This window comes from Anser anser (genome assembly GCF_964211835.1).
Source record: "Anser anser genome assembly, chromosome: 2".
Classification (NCBI taxonomy): domain Eukaryota; kingdom Metazoa; phylum Chordata; class Aves; order Anseriformes; family Anatidae; genus Anser; species Anser anser.
Window position 1 is genome coordinate 44,229,612 of NC_139721.1, and position 14,488 is coordinate 44,244,099.

At 42.4% G+C, this 14,488-nt stretch overlaps 2 protein-coding genes across 4 annotated transcripts in view; one reads left to right on the forward strand and one right to left on the reverse strand.

The window, feature by feature from the left end:
- Positions 1-106: 106 nt before the first annotated feature.
- Positions 107-11,019, reverse strand: MCM4 (minichromosome maintenance complex component 4). The gene is made up of 16 exons (XM_083823914.1): positions 10,802-11,019; positions 10,570-10,728; positions 10,330-10,493; positions 10,142-10,240; positions 9,913-10,008; positions 9,728-9,823; positions 9,071-9,209; positions 8,409-8,629; positions 7,812-7,932; positions 5,429-5,688; positions 3,368-3,733; positions 2,931-3,058; positions 1,988-2,195; positions 1,223-1,451; positions 972-1,105; positions 107-604 (listed from the first exon to the last, which is right to left on the reverse strand). The coding sequence occupies exons 1-16, from the start codon at positions 10,869-10,871 to the stop codon at positions 512-514; spliced, it is 2,583 nt and encodes an 860-aa protein (XP_083680040.1). The 5' UTR covers positions 10,872-11,019; the 3' UTR covers positions 107-511.
- Positions 11,020-11,275: 256 nt separating this feature from the next.
- PRKDC (protein kinase, DNA-activated, catalytic subunit) overlaps positions 11,276-14,488 on the forward strand; it is an 85,908-nt gene continuing 82,695 nt past the window's right edge. For 2 of the 3 annotated variants that reach the window (XM_083823910.1, XM_083823912.1), the window contains exons 1-6: positions 11,276-11,562; positions 11,715-11,791; positions 11,887-11,979; positions 12,486-12,560; positions 13,000-13,108; positions 14,356-14,468. In XM_083823910.1, coding sequence (XP_083680036.1) covers positions 11,418-11,562; positions 11,715-11,791; positions 11,887-11,979; positions 12,486-12,560; positions 13,000-13,108; positions 14,356-14,468 — 612 coding nt within the window. In that variant the 5' untranslated portion in view covers positions 11,276-11,417. Of the gene's footprint in view, positions 11,563-11,714; positions 11,792-11,886; positions 11,980-12,003; positions 12,242-12,485; positions 12,561-12,999; positions 13,109-14,355; positions 14,469-14,488 lie in introns of those variants that run through there. The other variant, XM_083823911.1, reaches the window with a different exon arrangement.

Consider the following 14,488-nt stretch of genomic DNA (forward strand, 5'->3'; position numbering starts at 1 on the left):
CACTTAGCTTCAAGTAAAAGTTACCTGCCTTTTTTACCTTGGGGGTAACAAAGCATACTGACAACCACCTCCTTTCATGTTCTCAGAACTCTTCCAAGCAATTACAAAGTTGTGCTCATCACAGTCTGCATTTATTTTCATTTGAAGTGAATGCTAAAAACACTTTAAAATCAAATAACTTTATTTCAGATGACGGCAAAGTCAAGTTTCATTTATCGGAGTCATTTAAGTTGAATTTTTACAATTCATTTTGAAATACAAGTAGTATTGTTAGCGTGTTCTAAAAAAAAAAAACAAAAACCATGGCAATTACATTTGCTCAAATGTAAATAGCGTCATTCAGCTAGGGAGTTTAAGACCTTCATAATGGTTATTACTATCAGCGCAAGAGATTGAGTGGCACTTCTTATAGCAAATGATAGTCCCAAATCTTGAAGATCTTGCAGGCTAGCAATATAGTAAATAAGGTGAAATAAAAGCCGTTACAAGTGGCTTGCAAGGAAAGACCAACTTACAGCAATCTAACAGTTTTTCCAGTCACAGTCAGGAAGTCATCATCAGCCAAGGCACGAAGTGCTTCCTCAAACATTTCCTTAGTGACAGCCTTAAAGAGAAGGGATAAATCAAGTAAAGATGGAGGGGAAAAAGGACAACAAAAATAGCTTAATTCCTGCCACTTTTCTTATTAGGTATTCCTGCCTTACACCTGCAAATTTTATTTTATTCTTTAATTTGAAATCTGGCTGTCTGGAGTGGAACCCCAAAGCTGTTTTCTTTCTGAGCTTCTGAAGTGGCAAAGATTCGGAAATCGGACCTCATGCAGTGGAACTGGTTTTCCAGTTATATTAATTTAAAAGGTTATGGTCTCACTTTTCCTCCATAATGTGATTTGAAGACAAATCGAGGTTGATTTGCAAAAACACCATAATTTTAAATTAATGAAAATGCAAAAAACAAAGCAGAAAACTTACAATGTCAGACTGTGCTCGGAGATCCTCAAAAAGCTGTTGGTATTTCAAAGCTGGTGTTTTACCCTTTGACTGGATAAGCTTCCTCAAGGCTTGAGCCAACTCCTCTTTCCGCTTACGAGCTGTTGCACTCATTCCTTAAAACAAGAAAGTAAACAGCTTTTAAAAATAAACCAAGGAGGACAGGTTAAATTACATTTTCAAATGACAAAAGCCCGATAACATCCCAGCTTTATCACTACAAAACCACAGACCGGTAGTGAGAATGGATATGTCCACAATGCCAGTCCTTGGATCAGTAGCAGACTGCTTCAGAGCTTCCCGATGGAGGCGTTTTGCTTCTTCTACGTCGATTGTTTCAACTTTCTCAGAAAAGCGTACTTTAGCATGTGCTTCTGCCAGTCGGATCAGAGACTCAAGTTGTCGAGGATATGCAGAAACCATTCCCCTGCCACTACCAATCTTCCTCATGTCCACATATGCCTGAAAAGGAGACAGGCATTAACTAGTTCAGTAAATCCTGCTATTGCCCTTATTTTCAGAGTCCCTTTCACCCCCCACCTGTTATTTCAGACTCTCAGCAACCACAGAGAGCCGTTCTAAACAGTGTTTTTCTTGTGAACCTGCACAGTTCCTGCACGATGCAGAATAACTGCATAGATACATCTTTTCCTGATAAAGCAACTGAGCCATGATAACGAACAGTTTTGAATCACTTGAAAAACCTTTGGAGGAGTCCTACATAATATTGTATGCATCTATGCTGACAAGTTAGTTCACTTCAGTAGAATTTTATGCTTTTATGTCATAGAACCAAGCCAACACATCTGAAAATAAGCTAAGGATTAGAGCACAGAATGACTTCTATACTAATCCCTCCTTCCTTTTAAATCCTTGTGATTTTTTGATAGGTCTTATAGAAAAGTTGTATATAAACAAGAAGCACACATACTAGGGGATTTTGCCATTTCTGAGAAGTCAGTGAAGCCTTGGAACATTATTAACAGCAATTACTTTACCTCAATAAGGGCCTGGCTTGCTTCTTCGCTTAACCTGGGATTTATGTAACAACGAGCATAGGCAATGTAATCCCTCAGTACTGCCATGTCCATGTATTCCTCCTCCATCTTCTCTTCACTTTGATAGTACAGCGAAACCAAATGGCGAGCAAGACGCCTGTCATAGGCTTCGTCACGTGGATCCAACATTAAAAAAATCAAGTCAAATCTGGAAGAGATAAGAATCCAATACTTAACGTATATACTTTCTTGCAATTTAAAGTAGTCTGGTTTATGGTTTTTCACTTCACAAGTAGAGTCGGGAGTTACTGTATGTTCTATTAGACTGGAAGAAACTTTTTCTACAACTCTGAAATTCAGAATATCACGGTTTGGATTTGCTTTCAACATACGTACTTGAAACTTTGAAGATGAGATGCTCTGTGAAATTCAGTTCCCATGTTCAAGGCCGATGGTTTGTTTCTTTTTGTTTGCTTGTTTTAAGCAAACAAAGAACAAAATTACTGCTAAAGCAGTAATCCAAAAAAGGCTAGCACTGCTCCCTCCTGACTGAATTTCACAGAACAAAAATAAGCAGGCACAGAGCTTTAGAGTCTACCACATCCAGTGCAAGTTCTCTAATATCAGTGTTTCATTTCAAACTTCTGTGGGTCTAAGAAAAACATCCTGGGTTTTTGTTCAAGCCATCAACCACTATAAGTTTCAGGATAGCTCTTTAGGCATAGGCGATCATGAGACAAGGGGAAAAACAACAACAACCAGAAGTAAATGAAGAAATCCTACAGATCTCATCAGATGATCTGTTCAAGATCAAAATGTGTATACTAGAAGGCAGTGTTCCACTCACGCAGAAGCTATAATTCTGATTCTACCATACTGAATCAGTTTCACAGAAGGAAGTATAACATTTCAAAAATGAGACATGCAAGGAGGAGTTCAGTACCTTGATAACAGCGTATGAGGAAGCTGGATGTTTTCAATAGTAGTCTTTTTTGGATTCCATTGTGATTCTATAGGGTTAGCTGCTGCTAGGATAGATGTACGAGCATTCAGTTGACAAATAATTCCAGCCTGTCAAAATGAAAAGCAGTTGTGAAACCAGAAACTTCAAGGTATCACCAGTAGTATTGCATGGGTTCTGTAATCAAAAATTCTGTTGCAAAAGCCTTTTAGAGTAAAGTAAGAAGAAAAGCATCTGGAAATAATACAGTTTATACTATGAAAGCCATGTTCTTATGTAAATGAGATATGTTACATAATTTAGGATTGATCCACTGACATCAGAAAAGTACGAACCCTTGTTCTGGTAACTTTAGGGTTTTAGCTGCTTAGCAGACCCCATGCTTAGAGCAAAGAACCTGGAATTGATCAGACACTTACCTTTGCAATGGATAGAGTCTGCTGTTCCATTACTTCATGCAGAACTGATCTTGTGCTTTCATTCATTTTATCAAACTCATCAATGCAGCAAATGCCATTGTCACTAAGTACTAGAGCGCCTGTTTGAAGAACCAGTTGTCGAGTTTCTGGATCCTTCATCACATACGCAGTAAGACCGACTGCACTTGAGCCTTTCCCGGATGTATACTGGCCTCGAGGCACCAGGTTATACACATACTGGAGCAGCTGTGATTTACTAGTACCAGGATCACCACAGAGAAGAATGTTGATCTCAGCACGGAAGTTGCCTCTTCCTGTGTGAGTGAAATCCTTTCTTGACCCCCCAAAAAGCTGAAGCAGAATGCCCTAGTAAAAAATAAAAAAACTCTTTAGTCAAAACATAAAATCGTGTATAGTTAGCACAGCCAATCTAACCACTGAACTGAACCATCTAATAAACTGAAACTGATAGAATTAACTTGGACATGAAAAATGACACTGGAAACTTTTTAGAAGTCTAAAAAGGGTTTGTTCTTTACAGACAGCCTCAATTCCAATTAATTACAAGCATATCACAGCTTCTAACTGAAGTTTCAGGTTGGATTCTTATTTATTCCAAAATTTATGTAATCAAAATTTGGTAACTAGTTCTGATGACAACAGAAAAGCCAGAACAGACTACTGTTTACCATGAGGCTATGTTTAATCTACGACCACAGTATTATTACCTCTTTCTTAGGATGAAAAAATTACTGTTTGTACAGTTGTTTTTTTTCCAAAATAAAGCAAGCATTACTTTCTTTTAAGAAAAACTATTGTGTTCACAAAATGACCAAAATAAAAGTTCTTTACGTGCTCATAACAAGGTGTTTAGGGTTTTTATTTCTTTGTTATGTACCAATAATTCCTCCTGTATACTTCTGAAGAAAGCCAGTGATTGAAGTTTTAGTAAAGAAATAAAATCAACTTAATTCCAGTATTTTGAAAGTAGTGAAACATATACTTCCAGTTTTATGAGTTAGCTAGAATTACCAGAGAGGAGTGTTCCCTCCCCCCAGATTTATCAGCTTGAAAATCTGGTATTTCCTAGGCGTTTTTTGTTTCTTTTGTTTTTAAAATATTTTCTTCAGCAGCGTATATATACTAAGAAGTCATTGACTATCACTTCTTTTTATTGACAAGTATGTGGCAGCTGAAAAAAGGAAGGAAAAAAAGGAGGAAAACTGTACACTACTTCATGGAAAGTTTCTACACAACTTCTTACAGCACAGAAGAAACCTCGTAGCACAAGCATGGAGTGAGCTATTCATATTAGTTCTGTTCTTACTTAGAAAAACTTCCAGAGGTTAGTAAAACCTATTCAGTAGCTAAAAGAAGTGTGATTTGACCCATTGTATTTTCCTCAAGGTCCCCAATATAGAATATTGGCACTCCAATGCATGTGGATTTCAGGCACTTTCAAGTGTTAATGACAGAAGTTTGGGATGATGTTGTGAACACATTTTGGTCTAAACGTGAAGAACGTCCCTTGTTAAGCAGTCCCTAGCTTTCCTCAACTCCACCTGCTCACACCCGATGTGCCATATTCGTTTGGTGAGGAAATAAATAAAAGACAGCGTTTCCATTTCTGTTTCAATTTCATCATTGCATGGCTTTGAATTCAACTTCTAGCCATTTCAGCAACCTGTGAATTATGACAATACACAAGTCTGCGAAGAAAAATATACAAGTTTTTTTTAAAGAGGATTGTTCCAGTGTCTAACGTTGCTTTGAGACCCACTATTGGCTGTAGTTTATTTTCCCAGTTCTGATGCCCTTCTACCTTTTAAACATCTTCCCTCAAATTAAGTCCTGAACACCATGAAAACAGTGATACCCTTATCAAGCAACTCCATCCTGACAAGACCAGAGGTTTTTAGGACTGCTCAAGTGGTAAGACTGCTCAAGATCCAGGGGTTTTGTTTGTTTTTACATTCTGAAGCCTCATTTCTATAGCAAATAATTACAAGTGTACTTGCACATAAATAACAATTTACTAGACAAATACAGAATTTTGTTTACCTTTTTGATATCTTCATGCTCATAGATACTTGGGGCCAATGCTGAAGAAAGTCTTTCATATATGTCTGCTTTTTTAGAAAGCTCTTTTAGAATTCCCACACGTTCCTCTGTAAACATTTTTTGCTCTGTTTCCTCATCAACACCATGCAGGCGTTTTGCATCAGTCTTGCGATAGTGTATGACATCAATGTGGGTTTTATAGACAGATTTTACAACGCTGACCCTCGGATTAACTCGAATTGGGACTGCCCTGTAGATACCTGAATACAGTTAATGACAGCATTAAAGATACCGTAGATATAGATACAAGATATAAAGAAACATAAAAACCACCAAACTGAAAATTTTACATTTTTCCTTTGCAAAGTAAAGCTCTTCAAAACAGACTAAATACTTGAATCAGTTTATTTCCCAGTACCACTAAGTCACCTGGAAGCTGACAGAAGATACCTAAGTCATCTATACCCTGTTTTAGCATTCATTTCAGAAGCATTCTGAACAAGGAAAATACTTAAGCATTTTTGAAAAAAGAAAATTTAAGTCTTGATGCTTTTGAAAGGCCTGCTGCTAAACAAGTTTGAAGTCAGTAATTTCCCCTTTTCGGTAAGTACCAAATTTAATAATAGGCTTATAGTGCATCTATAATTGCTGGTAACATGGCAGTTGTTTTAAAGCAGTATGTTGTTTTTTTTTTTATTAAAAAAAAAAAAAACATAGTTGAAATATCACAAGACTTTCTATGTTACCATTCTCCTGACAGCAGACACTATTTAAGATGCTGCCTCCTCACCAACATTCTCAGCAGCACAGAATCATCAAGGTCAGAAGGGACCTCTAGAGATTGCTTGAAGATACACACATTAAAAGAAAAAAACAAACACAAACACGCACCTCTCTCCTTACGTTCTATTAGAATTTCTTGGAGGGAACAAAAAAAAGTGCCCATTTCCTTATGCATTGTCACTGGGCACCACTGGGAAGAGCCTGGCTCTGGCTCTATGACTCCCTCCCACCAGGTAACCATAAACACATAGTAAGATACCCCGAGCCTTCTCCAGACCGAACAGTCCCAGCTATCTCACTCAGCCTTTCCTCATTTGACAGAGGCTCCAGTTCTCAAAAATCACGGCCTTTCACTGGGTTCACACCAGCATGACCATTTCTGCCTTGCATCAGGGAGACGGTGCTCCAGGTGTGGCCCCACCAGTGCTGAGCAGAGGGGAAGGATCACTTCCCTTGACCTGCAGGAAATACTCTTAAACGTATCTCAGGAAGCTGTTGGCTGAATGGCAAAACAATCATCTGATCCATCAAACGCTGCTTCCTTCCATTTTTTTTGCAGATTTACTGAGGCTGTGCTCCATCACACCACCATCCAAGTCATTACTGAGGATTTCTAACAGTACTTGGCCCTCATTTTGATCCTGGGCTACGCTTGCAGTGTGGTGACAGGCATCCAGCTGGACTTGTGATGCTCATCACAACCCTATGAGGCTGGCAGCTCAACCAGATTTTAATCCAGCTCACTGCCCACTTACCTAACCCATACTTCATCAGTTTGCCTGTGATGCTCTTACGGGAGATAATGATGAAAGCCTTGCTAAAGTCAAGCACAAACTACATCCACTGCTCCGGTCACCTCATTGCAGAAGGTTGGTATCCACTGTAAATTCATGCTGACTACTTCAAGTCACCTCCTTGTCCTTCATACATAATCCAGAAAGGCATCTCTAAACCTCTTCTATCACCTTCCTAGGGGTCAAGATGAGGTTGGTTGGCCTTGTAGTTCCCCAGGTCCTCACCCTTGCCACAGCAGTGACACTGGCCTGCTTTCAGTCCTAATGAATCTTCCCCAGTCACCATGATCTTTCAAAAATAATTGGATGGTCTTACAAAGACACTGGCCAGCTCCTTCAGCACTTGTGGGTGCATCCCATCAGGTCCCATTCAGCACATTCTCATTCTCCACAGATCACTCCTGCAGGTGTATCTGCCTGTAGACCTATGCTACCTGGATGAAATGACTCATCCAAAGCGTTTGGAATTGCATCCCACTCACGGTTCCCTTAGCTAATTTAATTTTGAGTGAAGCCTCACAAATACCTGAAAACCCAACTGAAGGTGGCAAGTTATGGCTGCAGGGGACATACACAAACATCTGTAAAGAAGGAAGGCTGCTGCATAGCCATTTTATATGCAGCAGACATAAAGCTACAAACAAGTATATGGAAGTAATACTATGCGAGTTAGGCTATATTTCCATTTCATGGAATTTTTTGGATGCACATTATTCATCCTATGAAGTATTCAACTGTCAGGCATGCTCAGATTACAGTGTTAAGATTGAGTGAAGGAGGATGCAAATACTCAAGCCAGATTTTACCTGTGACGTTAACTCTATCGCCTGGTTGAACTTTATCAACAAGGTCATTGTGAGCGAACAGTGCCACCGTATGAGGCGTCTGCCCAGCTGGCATATCTTCAGGAGACTCCTGCAGTTTTATCTAGCAAAAATAGAACACACTGAAGTTTAGTTTCAAAAAAGGAAAACACTGTCCACAAGGCATTCAACAGGATCTTGTATTATCAGAGTCTTCTGTGTCATTTTGAATCAGGAATGTTGCTCACGAGCAAAACATCTACAAACAGCAAAACTGATTGGTAATAAAAAGATACGGTGAAAATTAAAATTCTGTTCATTATTACGGGTATGGCTAAAGTGCTGTTTATGGACAATGCTCATCCAGTTGAGATGGAAATGGGCATACCATATGTAAAGGGGCTTCCATTTGGAAACATTTAGATATACACACATACATACTTCATTTCATCCTTTCAGTGCATGTCTTCTCCAAAGTATGGACTATACTTTCACTAATACATTCCACATGTGAAAAGGGAGAAAAACGTTTTGCTCTTTTTCAAACCTTCAATCTGAAGAAACACGCTGAATTTTAGCCACACTCAAAGTGCAACGTACCATCTGTTTGTCAGAGAACAGGGATCTGTTGTGAATCAGGGCCATGCTGTGCGTTGTGTTACACTGCTTGCATACTGATGGTTCAGCAATCCTGCCGCGATCAATTTCTACTCTTGTGGTGAAAGCGCAAACCTGGCACTTAAAGAACGCTTCTTGCATCTCAGGAATTAACTGGGAACTTCTGATGACCATACCACTGATGGTGATAAGTTGATCAATATCTACAAAATACAAATATTTACGTCATTGCATCACACTCTTTAAAATAAACTTCCAAATTCCACATTATATTAGTTTTTAGGTGGAAAGTAGACATTTGGCTAGGTACCAGTATTATATCCAAGCCAAAACAGAAATAGTTTTAACTGTGCAGTACAAGTATACTAATTCACATGAGCGTTCATACAAAAAAGTCTTCTGCACTTGCAGAACTAAGAACATGGGTAGCTGATGTCAGAAAAAATTCCTTTATGGATATGTTATTCAGCATTTGGGCTCTATAGCACTTACTTTCAAAACAGACTTATACAAACTAAAAGACATGGGTCTGAATGTACCAGATGTCCAGTTTTATACAGTTGTCATACAAATTCTGTGTTAATATTCAATAGGCTTATATAAATCCTTCACATTTTTTTTTAACATGGCAATCAAAAGTTTACCTTCAGGATTTAGACTTCTCATATTCCTAGTCTTCAATGCATTATATGGCCGTACTTGAATTTGATGTTCTAATATGGAATCAGGGTAACGATCAAAAAAGATCTCATTTGCAGCCATATCAAATGTTGGGATAACTTCCTGTATAAAATTGTTAGAAACATTTAAGCTTAGAAGTTTAAAACAAAAAGAAAACAAAAAAACAAAGAAAAGAAAACAACAACAACACCCCACATCACACACAAACAAAACACAAGCCTCACAGGATGAATTATTTTTGCATAAAGCACTTTAAGTGTTGCTGATCAGCCAGGAATGACAAGAAAAAAGTTGTACCAGCTAAGCATTTCCTACATAACAGGAAACTCACTGTTTAGATCAGGTTTAGTTATTTGAGCATTGCAAAAGCAAAAGAAAAAGGTACAATACTCAGAATATTGCAGTTTACCAGCTAATTTTACATTTACAGTAGACCCACAATAAGATCTAAAACCAAAATTTTAACTACTATGAAATAAGGCATTAAAATGAAGAAATTGAATACAGATGCAGACATTATACTGAACATAAAAATTGTGCATTGCATTTAAACAAAAATATTTAAAGCTATAAATATGAAGAGGCCTCTTAAAAGCCAGAAATCAAGCATACTACTTCACCTGAGGATAGCAGATCAGTTGTCTGTAAAGATTTTCATCAAATGCTCTTAGATGGTCACAATTTACATTCAGAAATGGTTCCCCGACCATATTAATCTGCAAAATGTTTGAAAAGAAATCTTTAGCTCGCTAGCAGGTAATGCCAAAAAAAAAAAAAAAGCTACATTTTGCTATGTTACAAGTACCTCTTCAAGGCGCTGCATGTAGCGTGGTTCATTAAGATCCAAGCCAATGTCTTCATCCTCTTTAGCCAGTGGATCAATGAAACGCTGAAGAAACCTCTGGATATCCAAAATGACAGGGAAAGATATATAGAATTTAATAGTATGCACCTCTACTTTGTATCAAACTTAATGGGTGCAAAACAAACGAGCTTTTCAATTGAAAAAGGAAAAAAAGGAGCTGCTCACCTACCTGGAATTTTTCTTTGCATGAGGTTACGTTCACATCTGTCCCCCAGATAACGAGCTTTTGTCCAAGAGATTGCTCACTGGCTACCAAATCCTCAGCTGGCTGCAGGGAGAGAAGTTAAGCACGTGGAAATACGAGCAGCTGGCCTAAAAAGAAGCAGCTGGACAGGAGGTTCGAGGTGTCCAACCTACCCCATCCGAGTGCAGGTCGACCTGCCTGGCTTTACGGGCAGAGCCCAGGTCCGGCCTCTGCCTCACCGGGGTCCCGCGGACGCCGCTGCGCGGGGTGCCTTCCACCCTGGAGCTGGGCGTGCCGTACGTCAGCGGGGAGCTGATGTCGAAGTCGAGAGGAATGGCTACGAAGAGAGGGGCGAGGTTAGGGCCATCGAGGTCTCAAATCGCGACCGAGCCGCGCCGAGGGGCCGCGAGTACCCGAGTGGCGGAACTGCGGCGGGCTGGAGAAGAGCGCGTCGGCGGCGCCGGGGCTGCGGGCGTCGGCGGGCGGCGAGGTGGGCAGCGGCTGCAGGTCCCCGGGGGAGGCCGAGTCGTCCGGGCGGCGCTTCTGGGACGGCGGCGAGCGGGCGTCTTGCGCTGCGACACAACGGCCGTTAAACCGGCACCGGGAGCCCCCCGTCCCCGCTCCCCGTCCCCTCCGAGCACTCACGGGTCGAGGGGTTGCTGCTCCGGCCGCGCTTGCCGCGCCGGCGGCTGGGCGTGGAGGCGGGCGACGACATGGCTGTCGCGACAGGGCGAGCCGGAGTAGGACCCCCGGCACAAAATGGCGGCGGCCGCCCCCTGCTCCCCGGTACCCCTGCAGACCGAAGGGGTCCCGCGCCGGCTGAGTCACGTGCTCCCCGTCTCGCGCGCTTTCTGCCCAATGGGAGCGCGCGGCGCGGCGGGATCTCCCATCGGAGGCGGGGCGGGGGGGGGCCGCGGGGAGCGTGATGGGAAGAAGGGGAGGGGGAAGATCCGCAGCCCCCAAAAGCACAGCGGTGGGATATTTATAGAGTACCCGAGGGATAGCGTTACGCTGAGGGCCGCCCGTCATCCTGAACGAGCGGTAGACGACCTCGGGAACGGCGCACCCTCCCTCCGGCTCGCAATGGAACCCCCCGCTCTCGGCCGAATTTCGCGGCAAAACAGAGCGGGGACCGCCCATTGCCAGTCCGGCAGAGGTGCGGGGCGGGGCGGCCGGGACGGCCCATTCCCCGCAGGGGGGCGCCACCGCCCTCCCCTTCGCCCCCCCCCGCCCCATTCAGCGTTGGTCGGCGCCGCGCGGCATGGCGGGCGTCGTGCCGGGCGCCCTGCGGGAGCTGCAGGGCTGCCTGCGCCACGCCGACCCCCCCGGCGCCGCGCTGCGCGCCTGCGGCCTGCTCCGCGCCCTGGCCGAGGCCTGCCTGGCCTGCCCGCCCGGCGCCGCGCAGGGTACGGGGAGCGGGAGGTGGCTGGGGGTGGGGGGGGGGCGGTGCGGTGCGGCTGCGCCACCGGCACCGCCACCGGCACCGCGTCCGTAACCCTAACTCCTGACCCCGCACCCGGACCCTGACCCCGCGTCCCGCTGTCCCCTCTCCCCGCAGCGCTGCACGTGTCCCTGGTGCTCTCGGCGGAGCAGGGCTTGCCCGCCTTCGTCTACAGGTCGCTGGGCGCCGAGGAGGTAGGTGGGCTCGGGGGGGGGGTGGGGGGGGGCTGCGGGGGCCCTGCCCTAAATGCCCCCCCCCACACACACACTCCCCATCGCTCTCGTTTCAGTTCCGGGACTGCAGGGAGGAGGCGCTGCGGTTCCTGTGCGTCTTCCTGGAGAAGGTCGGCGACAGGGCGCATCCCTACGCCTGCAGCCTCAAGGTGGGCGGGGGGCCGGGGGCTGCCCCCTTGCACGCAGCAGGCTCGGGCGCCGAACCTGCTCGTTGTAAGCTCCAGTCTGCGTCCCGTAAATCCCTGCCTTGGCTTTCACGCCTGTAACAAGCGCGCGTCCGCACACACGTAATCTTTAACTGCTTCTCTTGGCGGTGGTTGCTTCCAAGTCATCGGTTCTGTAAAATTTCTCCTGCTAAGTTACTCTTGCAGCGTGCGAGGAATGGTGGGTTGCAGGCAGAAGACTTGCCAGGTGCGCCTTTCCTTCCAGAAACTGTCCCTTCTTTGCTTGAGCCTGGATTTGTTATTGTGGCAGATGCTGCTGCAGCGCCGTCAAGGAGACCTCTCTCAGTATTACTATTTCTATTGTTACAGTCTTTTTTAAAACCTTGAACGTGTTAGGAACAGAAACTTTAAAGGCGTAGGTAAATACATCATTATCTTTTAATTTTTCTGTACTTACAAGCATCATAATCTCTTTTTCATTTCCTCTCTAGCAAACTTGTATTAGCGTTTATACAAAAGAAAGGGCAGCAAAATGCAAAATTCCAGCCCTGGAACTTCTGATAAAGGTAAAATGTATTTTATAATCTCTTTTTCCTAGAAAAACCTGTTGTGTTACTATAGTTGTACTTTATCGAGTAGAAAATCTGTAGGCCACAGTAGCAAGAGAATATTGATAGTGTAATATTAGATGTTAATAAAAGATAGGTCTTAATGACAGATTGTCTTTGGTATTGCTACAGTAGGTTGCTTAGATGTCAATGTGTTAGTCCTTCATCTGATACTGCAAGACACAGTTGCTTTGGAGGCAGCGGTGGATTTTCTTTCCTGGTTTATTGTAGTTCTTTAAGGAGAATTTTTCCACTTGTATACTAAAAAAAAAAAAAGTATATCTCACATATCCTGTTAAAATAGATTAGACACAGTATGTGAAAGGTGTGGAGGAAGGCCTTTTTCAGAAAGCTTGTTACTGTGTGCAGCAGCAATTTTGTTTCTTGTTTATTCTAGTTGCTCCAAAATTTACGACATTCCCGTCTTATGGAAGAAATGAAAGTTGGGGAGATCTTTAATAAATTTTATGGGGAGCTTGCAGTAAGAAGTAGAGTTTCTGATACAGGTAGGTTTTAGTTTTTCTGTCAGTGTCCTTTGTTTTATTTACTCTGGTTTTGTTTGATTATTACCCACAGGAAGTGTAATTGGTATTACCATAGCAAGTGTGTTTAGAAATGGTAGCTGTCAAGTCTTAAAGCCAGTAAAGTTTGTTCAGGTCTTCTGATTGTGATCATGCAGCTAATGTTTCTTAGCAGATCTGTGTATGTGTGTAAGCTAATATGTGGGAACAATTATATATTTGAATTCAGCGGTGGCAATCTATACAGCATTTTAGTGTAGTTGATGTAAAAGAGCGTTTGTATGTCTAATCTGTTGTTACTCGTCTCTGAATGCCTAAATCCTGACAGTATTTACAGCTTTCTTGGTATAAACCAACTTACCTTGGCTAGGCTGTTAGATTATTTTTTTTATCTAGATTCAATGTTAACCTGGTGTATCTAAAGCTTAAAAGTTACTCCTATACCTGCTTTATAACTTACAGGTTATGTGTGTGTATAATGTGAGCTTTAAGAGTAGTCCCAGTCCCAACAGTGGGTGCTCTTATGAACAGCAGAGTAAATTCCAGGCTGTCAGATACCTGTCAAAGTTTGTGTAAACCCCAGCTTGATTGCTAAAGCTTGTCATAACCTTATTCCAGCCCTAGCATTTTTTTTCCACAAAGCTGCAGCTTTAGTTTAATTCCGGAGTTTATCAGTTCCTGCCTTGCCTAATTATATATTTTTTTAGAATATTAAGATTACTAATATGAACTGTCTGAACATGTCTGATGTTCTTGAATATGAACTGTCTGAACATGTCTGATGTTCTTGGCTAGTACCAGCTAACATTTTGGCTTGACGGATGCAGCCCTTAGAAAAGTTGCTGTGTCTGCATGGAACCCAGTTAGGCTGAACTCAAGCTTGGTAACTTCTGCTAGATGTTGGCCTTCACCCTGGTGGTACTTATAAGACTTGACATAACCTCAAGGCCAGCAGCAAACTTGAATTATTGGTAAATGCTTCTTCAGTGGATATGGCCTTTATTAATCATTTTTCTAAGCCATGTTTTAAAAAAAAAATACATTTATTAATATGAGATAAGAGTGCATCTCACATCATAGTATGCAGACGTATACATATGCAGTATATATGTTTTCCTCACATGCTAATCACAAAGGAAAATACTCAGGGATGGTTGTCTTATGGTTGCAAGTTACATAGGAATTGCAGTAGAAATTATTTCAGTAATTAATAATAACAAATTACTTCCTAGTACTGGAGAAGATCTATGAGCTTTTGGGAGTTTTGGGAGAGGTCCAGCCCAGTGACATGATTAACAACTCTGAAAAACTATTCAGAGCTTATTTGGGAGAGCTTAAAACACAGGTATGTTCTTTTCAGACTCT